Here is a 17,169-nt window from a genome sequence, read left to right as displayed (position 1 = left end):
CAAATGGCTAGGCTCAAGAAAAAATAAAAGGGGAAATATCAAAGCAGACACCAAGAAATCCAGAAGAAAAATGAGTAACGAACTTTAAAAGTCCTCATAGTTTTTTGTTTGTTTGTTTTGTTTTCCGAGGTAGGGTCTCACTCTAGCCCAAGCTGACCTGGAATTCACCATGTAATCTCAGGGTGGCCTTGAACTCATGGAGATCCTCCTTAACTCTGCCTCCTGAGCGCTGGGGATAAAGGCGTGTGCCACCATGCCCAGCTGTGCTTGTATTTTTTTTTTAATTTTTTTAAATTTTTATTTATTTATTTGAGAGTGACAGACACAGAGAGAAAGACAGATAGAGGGAGAGAGAAAGAGAATGGGCGCGCCAGGGCTTCCAGCCTCTGCAAACGAACTCCAGACACGTGCGCCCCCTTTGTGCATCTGGCTAACGTGGGACCTGGGAAACCGAGCCTTGAACCGGGGTCCTTAGGCTTCACAGGCAAGCACTTAACCGCTAAGCCATCTCTCCAGCCCTGTGCTTGTATTTTTAACGTTGGGTGTTTCCAATCACACAGTGGCCACTCCTTAACTTCCCTATTTCCTGTGGTCAGACCACCAATGTGAATGATAAAGCACCTCAAGGACACTCTCTTAATCACTAATTAAATGTTCATAGTCTCTGATTAAACTGTCCTAATAACATGCCATGAAAGTATGAAAAAATGATGAATTTAGCCTTGAGTGTTTTAATTAGGGTTCTAGGAAACATAAAAAAGAACAAAAACCTAAAATGTCCAAGGCCCTGGGTTTGACCCTTAAAACCACCAAAACAGGCAAAGTGATCACAGCTAGCATGGTTGTGAGCTGACCAGACTTCAGGTGCTTTTCTTTTCCTTTTTCAGCACTGGTAGTTTAACCAAGTACTCACACACAGTAGGCAAGTGTTGTGCCACAGAGCTACCGCCCCTGCGCCTTATTTTTGGTGCTAGAGGTCAGACCAGGGCATTGGGCATACTAAACACTCTGCCACTCACCTACACCCCCAACCCCAATCATCATTTTAAAAAACATTTTTATTTATTTACTTGTCATCAGAGATAGAGAGGATGGATGTGCAAGGGCCTCCAGCTGCTGCAAATGGACTCCAAATGCATGTGCCACCTTATGCATCAGGCTTTTACGTGGGTACTAGGGAATTAAAACTTGGGTTGTTAGCCTTTGTAGGCAAGTGCCTTAACTTCTGAGCCATCTCTCCAGCCCCAATCATCATTTTTTAAAATAAATCTTTTAGTTTAAGAAAAGTTTGAGATGTACCAAAACAAAAATATGGAAAGAATAAAGAACACCCCATGCCAAGTTTCCCCTATTATTGTGATCTTAAACAGTATGGCCCATTAGGAACAATTAATCAAACCACTATAGACCCATTATTAAGTAACAACATCCATACTTCATTCAGAGCTCTTCTGCTGTTGCTAATGCCTTCTTTCGGTCTCAGGATCCCATTGAGGACACCACATGCTAGGCTTTGAATGAGTGTTCCCCAAGGTCCTGATGAAAGACTTTTGTCCCTCAACCACTACTGGGAAGTGCTACTGACCTTTAAGAGGTGAAATTTGGGCTGGAGAGATGGCTTAACAGTTAAGGCACCTTCCTGCAAAGCCTAAGGACTTATGTTTGACTCTCCAGATCCCATGTAAGCCAAATGCACAAGGTGATGCATGCACACAAGATGATACTTGCATCTGGAGTTCAATCGTAGTGGCTGGAGGCTCTAGCATGCCAATTCAATCTGTCTCTCTATCTATCTACCTCTCTCTCCCTCTCTCAATCTCGCTTGCTATCTTCTCATTTAAAAAAAAAAAAAAAAAGGTGAAACCTAATGGGAGGTCCTCAGATTTTTGGCAACATGGTCTCAAAGGGTCCTCAGGGCCCTGGCATCACCCTATCTCTGGCTGGAGATATGAGTGCTCATCCTGACTTGCACCCCATGTGATGAGCTGCCCTTACCAGATGCTTCCCGAGTCAAAACAAACCACCTCTCCACTTCACAGAGATCCTGTGCCAGCATCTTGCTATGATAGTGTAAAGCTGGTAAGTACACACATCACACCTAGTCATCATGTTTATAGGTGCCTCTTGACGGACAGTTTCTCAGACTTGTCATGTTTTGAGTGACAATGACAGACTTGAGAAGCCATGTGTTTTGAATACTATCCCTGTACTGGAATCATCTGCTCTTTTCTGAGGTTTGCATTCGAGAGAAGAGAACAGAGACATCTGCCAATTCATTAAGAGGACCAACACCAGCTTGACTTCTCACTGTTGCTGCTGACTGCCACCACCTGCTGAGGTAGCTTTTTTCTTTCTCCCCTTCCCACACTCTGCTCTTGGGAAAGATTTCTCTATGTGTAACATATATAACAATTTATTTTTTTTTTTTTTTGGTTTTTCCAGGTAGGGTTTCACTCTAGTCCAGGCTGGCCTGGAATTCATTATGTAGTCTCAGGGTGGCCTCAAACTCATGGTGATCCATTTACCTCTGCCTCCTGAGTGCTGGGATTAAAGACATGCACCACCACACCTGGTTTAGCAACTCATAGTTTTTAATTTATTTATCTGTGTTCTGTGCACTCTCACACACATGTGCACATGTTCATGTCTCCACCTTCCATCATGATGCCAGTGTTAGCTGCTGAGTTACAGAAGCCCACCATGACTTCCAGATTTTTATGTGAGTTCTAAGGATAAAGTTACAGCTTGAGCCAGGTGTGGTGGTGCACACCTTTATTCCCAGCACATGGGAGGCATAGGTAGGAGAATTGCTGTAAGTTTGAGGCCACCCTGAAAACTGCATAGTGAATTCCAGGTCAGCCGGGGATAAAGCGAGACCCTACTGCGAAACAAAACAAAACAAAAAACCCTCCAGCTGGGAGCACTTAGTCCACTGAGCCATCTTACCAACCCTTAGAGTGGGGAGTTGCTGGCTAGGGATCTAGCTCAATGGTAGAGTGCTTGCCTAGCACAGCAAGGCCTGCAATTAATCAATCAATCCTCAGTATCTCTCACACACACAAAAGAGATGTGAACAGAGCATGAGCATCCATGAGCATTGTGGTACACGCCTTTAATCCTATCACTCAAGAAGCTGAGGTAGAAGGATCACCATGTGTTTAAGGCCAGCCTGAGACTACATAGTAAATTTCAGGTCAACCTGGGCTAGAGTGAGACCCTACCTCAGAAAACAAAGCAAAACAAGAAAAAAAGTGCGGCAGGCGTGGTGCACAAGCCTTTAATCCCAGCACTCAGGAGGCTGAGGTAGGAGTAGCACTGTGAATTCAAGGCTGCCTTGAGACTATATAGTGAATTCCAGGTCAGCCTGGTCTAGAGTGAGACCTTATATAAAAAATAAAAAATAAAAAGTTAGGAATAGGGAGTTGTAGTTCCTTGCTTGAGAGCAGAGATTCTAATAAATTATTTGGAATTCCTCTGCAAATGACTTTTTTCTCATTTTTTTAAATTAGTTAGTTTTGTACTCAGCGAACACAGACAATTTGGTACCATTGTTAGGCTCATCCATGTCCTACCCCTTCCCTCTGGCCCCTCCTTGTTGAGGTATATGGGTTATGCATTCTGGAGTTAGCCCACAGTTATGGGTAGGATAAATGTCTCTGTATATCATGACCCAACATGTGGCTCTGACATTCTTTTCATTTTTTATTTTTATTTATTTTTTTTTTTGAGACAAGCCCAAAAAACTGGTCCCTTTAATATATGAGAGTGAGGAGGAGAGAGAGAAAAAGAATTGGTGTGCCAGGGCTTCCAGCCTTTGTAATCAAATTCCAGATGCATGTGCCACCTTTTATGCATGTATGACCTTGTGCACTTGTGTCACCTCATGCATCTAGCTTATGTGGGACCTGGAGAGTTCAACATGAGTCCTTACGCTTTGCAGGCAAGCGCCTTAATCACTAAGCCATATCTCTAGCCCTTCTCTTGTTTTCTAAGGCAGGGTCTCACTCTTGCCCAGCTAAAACCAGGTCCAGCTTACCTGGAAACCACTCTATAGCCCAGGCTGACTTCCAACTCATGGTGATCCTTTTATCTAAGCCTCCTGAGTGCTAAGATTGAAGGTGGGAGCCACCATACTCAGTAGTAGATAATTTCTTCTATTGTCTCACTTACTTACCTATTCAAACACTTAAATTTCTGAGAACCCATGAATACTCACATCATACTCTGGGATACGCATGTCATAACTCTGGAATAATATCTGCTCCAGAATGCTCTCTTCATACCAGAAGGCTGTTTTCATGCTATGGAATGCTCTTTGTGCTCTGAACACTCTCTTCATGTTCTAGAATACTCTCTCCATGCTCTGGAATGCTCTTTTGTGCTTTAGAAGATTCTCTTCATGCTCTAGAATATTCTTTCCATGTTCAAGAATGCTCTCTCCATGCTCTGGAACACTCTCGTCATGTGCTAGAATGTTCTCTTCATGCTCTATAACACTCACCTCATGCTGTGGCAGTCTGATGTTACTTGATCTTGTTACACAAGGTGTTCTAGCATGGGCCAGTGAGAAAGAATTCTCCCAGTTGGCACCTTTGTCCCTCCCATACCCCACCTATGTAGGGTACATGAAGTTTGTTTCTGTCTTGTTTTTGTGGTACTGAGGGTTGAACATAGGGCCCTGTGCATGCGAAAAGAGTGATCTACCACTGAGCTACGTCTCCAGCACTTGGGTTTCCCAGCCTTGCTTGTTTTTTCACTATTCTCTTACTGGCTCCACAAGGTCTTGTATATTTCCTGCTTCAGTACTAGGATCAGCCAATTCACTAGAGAATGGTATTACACACCAAGACTGGAGTCCAGGTGTCAGGCCCTACTTTTCCTCAGCCACAAACAACCCTTACCGAAGGTATGCATCCGCCCAGTTTTGTAACTGGAGCAGAGTAGAGCAGCAATAGGATACAGCACAGGCATCAGCAGGAGTGTCTGCAGAGTACGCTGACTGTACCGCCTTGCTGTCTCCAGCTGAGAGCCAGAAGAAGCCACACAGATGCACTTCTCAGGGAACCAGCCTAGGCAACAGGTGGTTCCCAAAATAAGGAGATCAGCTGATGCAGCCATGAGAATGTGGAATGTGCACAACGCCATCTATAATGTAAGGAATGGCAACAGCATACATTCCAATTGTGACAGGCATAACCCTTGGAAATAAACACAATCGCTATCTGGCTTCTCCTTATTTGGTGACTCTCAAACCTTCCTGTGCAGTCAGTCCATCGGGCACTATGGTCATTCTACACTGTGCACTTCCTGTGCTATGTGTGCTATGCTATAACCACAACCACATGCCTTGTGCATTTGTTATTTAACAAAAACAATACCGAGGAACAACTAGTTCTTAAAATTCTACCTGGCACACCCATTAAAATTGCCAGGTGCGGTGGCACACACCTTTAATCCCAGCACTCGGGAGGCAAAGGTAGGAGGATTGCCTTGAGTTTGAGGCCACCCTGAGAATACATAGTGAATTCCAGGTCAGCCTGGGCTAGAGCGAAACCCTACCTCAAAAAAACAATAAAAAATGGCTAAAATTAAGACTGACAATATCGAATGTTGATAAAGACTGAAATAACTGCTTCTTATACACACTGATAAGAAACAGTTTCTTTCTTTCTTTTTTTTTTTTTTTTTCCAGGTAGGGTTTCACCCTAGTCCAGGCTGACCTGGAATACACTGCAGTCTCAAGGTGGCCTCACACTTACAGTGAGCCTCCTACCCATTTCCCAAGTGCTGGGATTAAAGGCATGTGCCACCACGCCCCACAGTTTATCAGTTCCTTGAAAAGTTAAATATACACTTACCATGAAATCAGCATATCCATTCCTAGGAATCTACCTGAGACAGATGAGTGCTCATAGCAGCATTCACCACAGCCCAACAAGGGAAACCCAAGTGCTGGCTGACACGTAAATGGGTGAACACATCTGGTACGATCATACGCTAGGGTACACTCAGCCAGAAGTTGAACAAACCAAGTATGGTGGCACATGCCTTTAGTCCCAACACTGGGGAGGCAGAGGTAGGAGAATCACTGTCAGCTGTAGGCCAGACTAGATACAGAGTGAGTTCTAGGTCGGTATGGGCTAGAGTGAGACCCTACCTTGGAAAAAAATACAGAGGCAGAAACAAACTACTGGCATGGACTATGTGGACATGAGTCCCTAAAATGTCATGCTGCATGAAAAACCAGATGCATAATAAAACACACACACACACACACACACACTCACTCCATTTGATTTTTACTAAATTTACTAACAAAGTCGGGCATGGTGGCGCATGCCTTTAATCTCAGCACTTGGGAGGCAGAGGTAGGAGGATCGCTGTAGGTTTGAGGCCACCCTGAAAGGACATAGTGAATTCCAGGTCAGCCTGGACTACAGCGAGACCCTACTTCAAAAACCCCCAAATAAAATAAAATAAATAAACAAGTAAAAAGTAGAGGTCAGGGCTGGAGAGATGGTTTAGCAGTTAGGGCGTTTTCCTGCAAAGCCAAAGGATTCAGGTTCAGTTCTCCAGGACCTATGTAAGCCAGATGCACAAGGGGGCGCATGCATCTGCAGTTCCTTTGCAGTGGCTGGAGGCCCTGGCATGCCCATCCCCTCTCTCTCTCTCTCTTTCTCTCAAATAAATAAATAAATAAAATATAAATTTTTTTTTCTTAAAAGTAGAGGTTGCCGGGTGTGGTGGTGCACATTTTTAATCCCAGCACTTGGGAGGCAGAGGTAGGAGGATCCCTGTGAGTTCGAGGCCACCCTGAGACTACACAGTGAGTGCCAGGTCAGCCTGGGCTAGAGTGAGACCCTACCTTGCAAAAAAAAAAAAAAAAAAAAAAAATCATTTCCAGGGAAATGTGAAACCTGCCATTGCCAAGTGGCCCATGTGGCTTATGTGGGTTTCAATCAAGGCAGGTGCGCTGCCTCAGAGCTCTGGGTCTACCCTGGAAGAGAGAAATGAAGGGGGAGGACTGTTGAGCACAACTAGGGTATGAAGGCAAGACGAGTTCCACATTCTTTGGAAGTTGTTGAGTAGTTCAAACCACCTAACTAACACAAGTTCAGGGACTTAGTGGAGAGGGCTATACTTAATCACTTGGCATGGTGAACAAAACTGTGACCTGAATTTGCAAACATAAGAAAACACAGAAGTATTCATATTTTTATAAAAATCTTAAATTCGAATCACATTCACGAACGCTGTTGCTAGGAATGTATGTCACTGAGAAACACTCAGGATTACTGGAAGATCTGTGTTCAAGGACTGGGGAGATGGCTCAGTGAGTAAAATCACGTGACAACCTGAGTTCAGATTCCCCAGAACTAGAGCTGGGAAATGGCTCAGAGGTTACAGGCGCTTGTTTACAAAGCCTACTGACCGCACTCAATCTTCTAAGCACCCATGCAAAGCCAGATGCAAAGTGGTACAAGCAAGTATGTGTCATCCAACAGGCCTACTAGACTGTGGGAAATGGAGCCAGGAGAATCGGAGTCCTGAGGGCTAGCTAGTCTGGTATTTTGATTACAGTTACCAGAGACCCGGTATCAAAGAAGGTAGAAGAACAACTCAGATCCTCCAGGTCCTCTGACCTCGAGGTAGGGTCTCACACTAGCCCAGGCTGACCTGGAATTCACTATGTTGTCTCAGGGTGACCTCGAACTCTGCAATCCTCCTACTCTGCTTCCCAAGTGCTGGTATTAAAGATGTGCACCACCACACCCAGCCTTAAAGAAAAAAATTTTTTTTTGTTTTTTGAGGTAGGGTCTCACTCTATCCCAGGCTGACCTGAAATTCACTATGGAGTCTCAGGGTGGCCTCGAACTCACAGCAATCCTTCTACCTCTGCCTCCTAAGTGCTGGGAGTAAAGGCGTGCGCCACCACGCCTGGCAAAAAAAAAAAAAAATTTAAGTTGCTATTGGAGCTGGGTGGTAAAAGTGCTTGCCTCCCAAACATAGGTATCCGAGTTTGATCTCCAGGTGTGGCACGGAGGAAGATACCCAATGTTACCTTCTGGTCTCCACATGCATGCACATGCATCTGTGTGCATATATATCCACACACATACAAACATGCATATGCACATACAAAGTTGCCATAATTGTAAAAACAGAACGTGAGCTGGACGTGGTGGCATACGCCTTTAATCCCAGCACTCAGAAGACACACATAGAAGAATCGTTGTGAGTCTGAGGCCACCCAGAGACTACAAAGTGAATTCCAGGTCAGCCTGGGCTAGACCCTACCTCCAAAAAACAAAAAAGAAAAGGTAGGGAAGGATGGCCTTGAACTTCTAATCCTCTTGCCTCTACCTCCAAATACCAGGGTTACAGATGTATGTCACCACAGCTAGTTTTATGGGCTATTGGGGGCTAAATCCCAGGGCTTCATGCAAGCTAGTCAAACACTGACTAATGCTTTCATTCTTTCTTTCCTTGTTAGCTATACAGTCTTCCATCTTCTACAGTTGTGAGCAATTGGCTCCCAGTTTGCCATGTACTAGAGTCTATTCTGTAGGCTTTACAGAGCCCTTCTCATTTAGTCTGAAACAACCTATGCTATAGTCTTTACTCTCCCTGTGAAAAGGTGAGTGCTAAAAATGCTATTTTCCAAAGCTGGCAGATCCATTACCTCATTTAAAGTCTTTGACTTCCTCCAGTGAGGGGGATTCTCTGTTCTCTGCCCTTGAGTCTGGGGACTTGGGGGCTCAGACAGCAATGGTAGCACAGTCTTAGGACATTTGCTCTCAGAACTCCAGCACCAAGAAACATGAAGCGCCCATGTAGAGCCCTGGCTGACACCTATTATCAACCACCAGATATGCAAATGAGGAAACCTGTGAGACAGCTTTAGCTCCAGCTACCACCTAGCTCACTGCAAATGTACCTGAGGCTCCAGGTGACACCTAGCTGGCTGTGTAGGACAGAGGACCTAGGCTGCCACAGAGAAGGATTACTGTTATTGTAGATTTTTTTTTAATTTTTAAAAATATTTTACTTATTTATTTGACAAAGAGAGAAAGAGGCAGCTAGAGAGAGAGAATGTGTGCATCAAGGCCTCCAGCAAACTGCAAATGAACTCCAGATCATGCATGGGCCACTTTGAGCATCTGGCTTTATGCGGGTACTGGAGGCTCAAACCTGGGTCCTTAGGCTTTGCAGGCAAAAGCCTTAACTGCTGAACCACCTCTCTAGCCCTATTTTAGATTTTGTTTTGTTTTTCAAGCCCAAGCTGACCTGGAATTCACTATGTAAACTCAGTGTGGCCACAAACTCACAGTGATCCTCCTACCTCTGTCTCCCGAGTGCTGGGATTAAAGGCATGCACCACCATAACCAGCTTTTAGATTTTTAAAAAATATATTTTATAGCCGGGCGTGGTGGTGCATGCCTTTAATCCCAGCACTTGGGAGGCAGAGGTAGGAGTAGCGCCATGAGTTCGAGGCTACCCTGAGACTCCATAGTGAATTCCAGGTCAGCCTGGGATAGAGTGAGACCCTACCTCGAAAAACCAAAAAAAAAAAAAGTGTGTGTATGTATGTATGTATATGTATATATACATATGTGTGTGTGTATATATGTATGTATGTATATATATGTATATGTATGTATGTATATGTGTATATATGTGTGTGTATACATACATATATATACATACACACACATACATATATATGTGTGTATATATATATCTATATATGTATACACACATATATATGTATGTATATATTATTTACTTGAATGCTGGGTGTGATGGCACACGCCTTTAATCCCAGCACTTGGGAGGCAGAGGCAGGAGGACTGCCATGAGTTTGAGGCCACCCTCAGAGTACAGAGTGATTTCCAGGTCAGCCTGAGCTAGAGTTGAGACCCTACCTCAGAAAATAAAAAAAAATTATTTGAGAGAGAGAAAGAGGCAGAGAGAGGGCGAGAGAGAAGGGGCGCGCCAGGACCTCCAGCCACTGCAAACGAACTCCAGATGCGTACACTCCCTTGTGCATCTGTCTTACGCGGGTCCTGGAAATTTGAACAGGAATCCTTTGCTTGTCAGGCAAATGCCTTAACCTTAACTGTTAAACTATCTCTCCAGAACCCAGATTTTTTAAATTTTTATTTGTTTAATTATTTGAGTGAATGAAAGAGAATGGATGCGTCAAGGTCTCTAGCCACTGCAAATAAACTACAGATGTATGCATCACTTTGTGCATCTGGCTTTATGTGGATACTGGGGAATCGACCTTGGCCATTTAGGCATTGCAGGCAAGCACCTTAATGGCTAAGTCATATCTCCGGCCCTAGATTTTCTTTTTTTCATTCTTTGAGGTAGGGTCTCACTTCAGCCCAGGCTGACCTGGAATTCACTATGTAGTCTCAGGCTGGTTTTGATTTCACAGCGATCCTCCTACCTCTGTCTCTCGAGTGTTGGGATTAAAGGTGTGCACTATTATACCCAGGTTCATTTGAAAACTTAAATACTTGGAGAGAAAAAAGAGGAAGACAATGCAAAATATGTACCTATATGTGTACACTGTTATCAAACAGGTCAAACATGTAAAAACGTGTATCTACGGGCGCACACCATCAGTCAGCACGTGAGATGTGTATCTATGGGTGTACATTTAAGCATGTAAGCAGGTATATACTATAAGCAAGCATGCAAGATATGTATAATATACACTGTAAGCAAATGTGTAAAACGTATCACTGAAATAAACCTGTCAAGCGTCTGAAGGCACTGTATTTTAACTATGGCTTTGTGAGGCATTAACAGAGAGAGGGCTGGGTGTGGTGGTGCACGCCTTTAACCCCAGCTCTCGGGAACCAGAGGTAGGAGGATCACTGTGAGTTCGAGGCCACCCTGAGACTACAGAGTGAATTCCCTACCTCCAAAAACAACACAGAGAGAGAGGAAGATGGAAGGAGGGAAAGAGGAAGGAAGGAAAAGAGGAAGAAAGGGCAAGGGAAGAAAAAAGAAAATGATAAACAGGAATATACCCCAGCAGGAGACATAAACATGCCTTGTATGATACATAATGACTTATTTTAGCAATGTATAGCATATTCAAATTACTACATGACAGAATGCCACGCAAATTTAACATTATCACCACACCTAACATAATCTTCACAGCAAAGAAGGCTGGAGTTTTTCTGCACCTCTGCCTGACAGCCATAAATGACAATTGTATCTGTACAGCTATGTATACAGGGGGAAAAAAAAAAAAAAAAGCCACTTGGTTGCACCTGAACGGTGCATTGCCCGCGAATCCAACCATGGGTAAAACGTTTTTATTCCTTACATTTTCTAGGACCACCTCATTTCCCAACTTCATAGTCACTGTCTAAAATTTCCCTGTAAAGTTCCCAAAAACTAACAGAATAAATTTAAAACGCTACTGCTTAAGTCAAAGACGGACACCCTAGCTTCCGTCTCTGAGGTACACCAAAGCGCCCTCCCCAGAGGCCGGAGAGCCGCACCGAGCCGACGCCCAGGAGGGTAACCGCGGCTCCACCACGCTCCGCACGCACCTGCGCGCCCGCACCTCGCACGCCGCGCGGCCGCCCCGCCCCGCCCCGCGGCCCGCGCCCCCCTCGCCCCCCGGGGCCCGGCACGAGCCCCTCGCCCCCATGGGTGCGCGCTGGGCACCGGAAGTGCCGCCCCGGACGGCTGCCGGCGCCGCGGGCCTGAGCCCCGAGCCCCCGGCTCCACTCACTCTTCATCCCGGACGCGGGCGACGGCGACAGCCCCGGGCCCCACTCAGGACCGAAGAGAAGAGGGCGGGAAGCGGGGGCGCCCTGCCTGCCGCTTCCCTCAGGCGGTGTCCGGCTCCTGGAGCTTCGCGGAGGTCCCTGACTGGAGAGCGTTAGGATCCCTTCGCCATAGTGTGTTCCCGTCACCCTAGCAACCGCCCGGCCCCGAGCGCCCCGCGGCTGCCGCGCGCGCCTGCGCACAAGCCTGCTCTGGCGCGCGTGCGCGGCGCCCTCCGCCGCCTCCGCCCGGTTGCTAAGCAACATCTCCTGCTGCTTCAAACTTAAAAACAATTCCTGCCCCGGCGAGTAGGCGTCTCGCGCTTGCCAGCTGTCCCGAGGATGCGGCGGCTACGGGGAGGGAGCTCGAGCGCGGACACTGTCGTTGAGCTGTAACTGGCAACTCTCCTTTGCCATGGGGCACGTAGCAGTTGTCGGTCGGTATAGTTGTAACTTTTTTGTTTTGTTTTGTTTTTGTTTTTTTGGTTTTTCGAGGTAGGGTCTCACTCTGGTTCAGACTGACCTGGAATTCACTATGTAGTCTCAGGGTGGCCTGGAACTCATGGCGATCCAGCTGTAACTTTTTTATGGTAATCCCCCACACACACACTTTTCCCTTTAAAACTGCGCTCTCCATCATATCCCTCCCACTCTCAATCAGTCTGTCTTTTATTTTGATGTCATCATCTTTTCCTCCTATTATGATGGTCTTGTGTAGGTAGTGTTAGGCACTGTGAGGTCATGGATATCCAGGCCATTTTATGTCCGGAGGGAGCATGTTGTTTACGGAGTCCTACCCTTCCTTTGGCTCTTACATTCTTTCCACCACCTTTTCCACAACGGACCCTGAGCCTTGGAAGGTATGATAGAGATATTGCAGTGCTGAGCACTCCTCTGTCACTTCTTTTTAGCACCATGATGCCTTCTGAGTCATCCCAAGGTCACTGCCATCCAAAAGAGAAGGTTCTCTAACCAGAAGTGAGAGTTTCATTAATATATGGGCATGAACATTAAGAGAAGTGCTTACTGGGCAGTTTGGTGAGCATAGTATATACATTTAGCCAGACAGCAGTAGACGGTACACCCCTAGGGCTTATCACTACCCCTGTTGTAGGTTTTCAGTATCAGGGATGTATTCCCTCCCATGGAACGTGCCTCCAGTCCAATTAGAGGGTGGCTGGTTTCCCCCATAACAGACATGCCACTATTGCATCCATTGGTTCATTTGGCCTGTCTGGCCAAATATAAGGCTTGCAGTGTCCACTGTTGAGTATCTTCACTGCTGATTTCTCTCTCTCCCATTGAACTGCATGCAGTGTGGCTTTTTTCAGCTTTCTGTCAGCTGGTCTACATGGAGGAGGTTTTCAGCTCACCTCCACCAGGGTTTCTCAGTGACCTTGCAGCCCAAGTATGTGGAGTCTTCACAATAGGGTCTTACCATCTATTCCTGGTGGGAAACCAAGGGCCTCAGCAGTGACCTGTAATGTTTTGGGGCCATCAGGGACCTCTCTGGCCAACAACTCACTGGAAGGTATCCCATCCCTGGCACTGAAAGTTTTCTAGTAACAATCAATGCAGCTGTAACTTTTTATTTCTGATTCAGCAAACGTTTATTTTGTTCGAAGAAGGGTTGCAGGCATCAGAATAGAAAGAACAGTGTAGGCAAGGTTCCTGACTTCTTTTTTTTAAATATTTTACTTATTTGAGAGAGAGAAATAGGGAGACAGAGAGTGTACGCAAGGGCCTCCAGCCACTACAAATGAACTCCAGATGCATGTGCTCCCTTGTGCATCTGGCTTACATGGGTCCTGGAGAATTGAACCGGGATCCTTTGGCTTTGCAGGCAAATGCCTTAACCACTAAGCCATCTCTCCAGCCCTGTTCCTGGCTTCTTGACGCATGCCAGTGTAAAGTTGAGTGGACTTTGTGCAATGCGGTAAGGTAGTGGCTTGCTGGGGATGCCACCATGCAGCAAAAATAACCACACAAGCGCTAGAGAGTTGGCTCCGTAGCTAAGGCTCTTTTCCTGCAATGCCTAATAACCTGAGTTCAATTCCCCAGTACCCACAGATGCACAAAGTGGTGCATGCATCTGGAGCTCTTTTGTGGTGGATGGAGGCCCTGGCATGCCCATTATCTCTCTCTATCTGTCTCTTTCTCTCTGTCTGTCACTCTCATATAAATAAATAAATAAAAGCAATGGGAGACTCTTAAGAGAAAACCCTGGATCAGAATGATCTGAAGTTTGAGGTGATAAAGGTCGTGAAGAGACATTTTAGGATTAAAGATGTGCTAATTTTATTAAATAAAAGTATTTGTAATTGTTACTTACAGCACGTTTCTCAATAAAATACTATTTTAACTCGCAAAAATAAAAAAGGGGGGGGGCTGAGCCATGGTAGCGCACATCTTTAATCCCAGCACTTGGGAGGCAGAGGTAGGAGGGTCGCTGTGAGTTTGAGGCCACCCTGAGACTACATAGAGAATTCCAGGTCATCCTGGACTAGAGAGTAAGACCTTACATCAAAAAATAATAAGAATAAGCTAAAAAAAAATAGGGGGGAATCGCTTGCCTGAAAAGCCAAAGGACCTCAGTTTGATTCACCAGGACCCACATAAGCCAGATGCACAAGGTGGCACAAACATCTGGACTTCATTTGCAATAGCTGGAGGCCCTGGTGAGCCCATTCTCTCTCTCTCTGTGCTTCTCTCTCTCAAATAAATAACCATGCCACACATTAACAAAGCATTTCCTGAAGCTCACTGTCACATGTTTGGTGAGTCTTATAACTGTCCACTCAGGGGTCCCTCTTTAGACTTTTTTTTTTTCCAAGGTAAGGTCTCACTGTAGGTCAGGCTGACCTGGAATTCACTATATAGTCTCAGGGTGGCCTCGAACTCATGGTGATCCTCCTACCTCTGCCTCCTGAGTGCTGGGATTAAAGGTGTGCGCCACCACTCACGGCTTAGACATTTTATTTTATTTTATTTATTTTTTTTGGTGCTGAGGACCGAACCCAGGGCCTTGCGCTTGCTAAGCAAGCGCTTATCCACTGAGCTAAATCCCCAACCCCAGACATTTTATTTTTTGAAAGTAAAAACATGAGCAAGGGCTGGAGAGATGACTTAGCAGTTAAAGGTGCTTGCCTGCAAAGCCTAAGGACCCAGGTTCGATTCCCCAAGAAAGCAAGATGTACAAGGTGGTGTATGTGCCTGGAGTTTGTTTGCAGTGTCTAAAAATCCCTGCTGTGCCTGTTGTCTCTCTCACAAACACACACACACACACTATCCGCCCCACTCTCTCTCAAATATATATATATATATATATATATATATATATATATATATATATTTAATGTGAACAAGGCATGATGACACCCACCTTTAATCCCAGCACTCTTTATGTGGAGGGAGGAGGATAGCCATGAGTTCAAGGGAAGCCTGGGCTACAGAATGGGTCTAGGCCAGCCAGGGGCCGAGTGAAACCCCGCCAAAAGAAACAAGGTCGCACAACCCCACTAGGTGGTGCAAGTGTCTGAAGTTTGATTTCAGTGGCCGAGGCCCTGGTATGCCAATTCCCTCCTCTCTCTCTCTGTCCGTCTGTCTAAAATTAAAAATAAAAAACAGAAAAACCGGACATGTTGGCGCATGCCTTTAATCCCAGCACTCGGGAGGCAGAGGTAGGAGGATCGCCATGAGTTCGAGGCCACCCTGAGACTACAGAGTTAATTCCAGGTCAGCTTGGACCAGAGTGAGACCCTACCTCCAAAATCAAAAAAAAAAAAAAAAAAAAAAAAAAAAAAAAACCCCAATAAAATAAAATATAAAAAGAAAGAAAGCAAGGGAGACAAGAAAGGTGTAACGTTTGAGGTGATCATTCCAAATAGGAACGTAGGTAACAGGATAGCAGAGGCTGCTTTCCCTTGAGAGGACTGAAGGATGTGTATTAGTTACCTTCTCCGTTCAGGGACACACTATCCAACCAGAAGCAACTTAGGGAAGGAAAGATTTCATTTTAGCTTCCAGAGTATACAGTCTACTGGCTGGGAAAGCAAGGCATGAGCAGGAAGCTGGAGTCACAGCCTCACTTCAGCAGGGAGGAAACACTCAGGCAGCTCCCTCCTTTCAGACAGTCCAAGACCCAGGGCCATGACATGGTGCTGGCCCCCACCCACCCAGTTAAGGTGAGTTTCCCACCTTTGTTAAGATAGATAATAAGGATAACCCGTCACAGAGGTTAAACTAACCTACATAATCACTCACGGTTAATTCTAAATCCTGTCAGGTTGACAATATAAACCATGGGGAGCAAGGGTGCAGGTTTAGAGGCCCAGGCCACAGAAGAAAGAAGAAATCAGGTAATCAACTCAGATGGTCTGGCTTCCAAGGAGCAGTGACTATTATGCAGAAAAAGCAGGCTAAGCACACAGCAACAAAAAAGTTCTAAAAGTACACCTTTAATCCCAGCAGTAGGGAGGCAGAGGTAGGAGAATCGCCGTGAGTTCGAGGCCACCGAAACTACTAGTGAATTCCAGGTCAGCCAGGGCCAGAGTGAGACCCTAGCTTGAAAAACAAACAAACAAACAAAGCCAGGCGTAGTGGCACACATCTTTAATCCCAGCACTCGGGAGGCAGAAGTAAGAGGATCGCCGTGAGTTAAAGGTCACCCTGAGACTATGTAGTAAATTCCAAGTCAGCCTGGAAACAAGCAAAAAGAAGGAAACAAAAACAACCAAAAAACTAGTGGGGGCTAGGGATGTCGTTCAGTTGAAAGGATGCTTGCCTAACAAGTCCTGAGGGTCCCAGCACCGCATAGGCATCTGCGACCCTGTACAAGCAGATCTGAGAAGCCCTGCCCCGCGCGGCTTGCGAGCACTTGGCGGGTCTCGGGCGTCTCCTGGCGGCCACCCTCCGCCACTGCGCCCGGCGGCCGGTCACCGCCCACTCGGGAAACGCGCGGAGAACTCCGCACGTGCCCAGGGAAGTCACTGTCTGCGGTTCACGTCCTCCTCACCGTGGGACGTTCCTTTTCTTTCGTTTTTTTCTTTTGATTTTTCAAGGTAGGGTTTCACTAGCTCAGGCTGACCTGGAATTCACTATGTAATCTCAGGGTGGCCTCGAACCCACGGCGATCCTCTTACTTCCGCCTCCTGAGTGCTGGGATTGAAGGCATGCGCCATCTCGCCCAGCACATGTTCCTTTTCTGCTGTGACACTCAGGCAGCGACTTGGAGGAGGGTCGAGAGGGAGGACAAGACGCAGGTGGCTTCGAACTGGCCTGATGGCCTTGACCTCTCGGTCCCCCCCCCCCCCCCGCTGGGCCGACAGTCCCGGGCCACCATGCCCGGTGTGATTATTGATCTGTGGGTTT

At 46.1% G+C, this 17,169-nt stretch overlaps 2 protein-coding genes across 7 annotated transcripts in view; one reads left to right on the top strand and one right to left on the bottom strand.

Moving 5' to 3' along the window:
• Mok (MOK protein kinase) overlaps positions 1–11,983 on the bottom strand; it is a 50,556-nt gene extending 38,573 nt beyond the window's left edge. For 5 of the 6 annotated variants that reach the window (XM_045153916.1, XM_045153918.1, XM_045153922.1 and 2 more), the window contains exon 1: positions 11,766–11,983. In XM_045153916.1, the coding sequence (XP_045009851.1) occupies positions 11,766–11,772 (7 nt within the window). In that variant the 5' untranslated portion in view covers positions 11,773–11,983. The remainder of the gene's footprint in view (positions 1–11,765) is intronic. The other variant, XM_045153921.1, reaches the window with a different exon arrangement.
• A 158-nt stretch (positions 11,984–12,141) lies between these two features.
• The window catches only part of Znf839 (zinc finger protein 839), a 33,856-nt gene continuing 28,828 nt past the window's right edge, over positions 12,142–17,169 (top strand). Inside the window, exon 1 of the mRNA XM_045155597.1 lies at positions 12,142–12,191. Within this exon, the coding sequence (XP_045011532.1) occupies positions 12,142–12,191 (50 nt within the window). The remainder of the gene's footprint in view (positions 12,192–17,169) is intronic.

Source organism: Jaculus jaculus, chromosome 7, assembly GCF_020740685.1.
Source record: "Jaculus jaculus isolate mJacJac1 chromosome 7, mJacJac1.mat.Y.cur, whole genome shotgun sequence".
NCBI classification, from domain to species: Eukaryota; Metazoa; Chordata; class Mammalia; order Rodentia; family Dipodidae; genus Jaculus; species Jaculus jaculus.
This window is presented reverse-complemented; position numbering and strand designations above follow the sequence as displayed.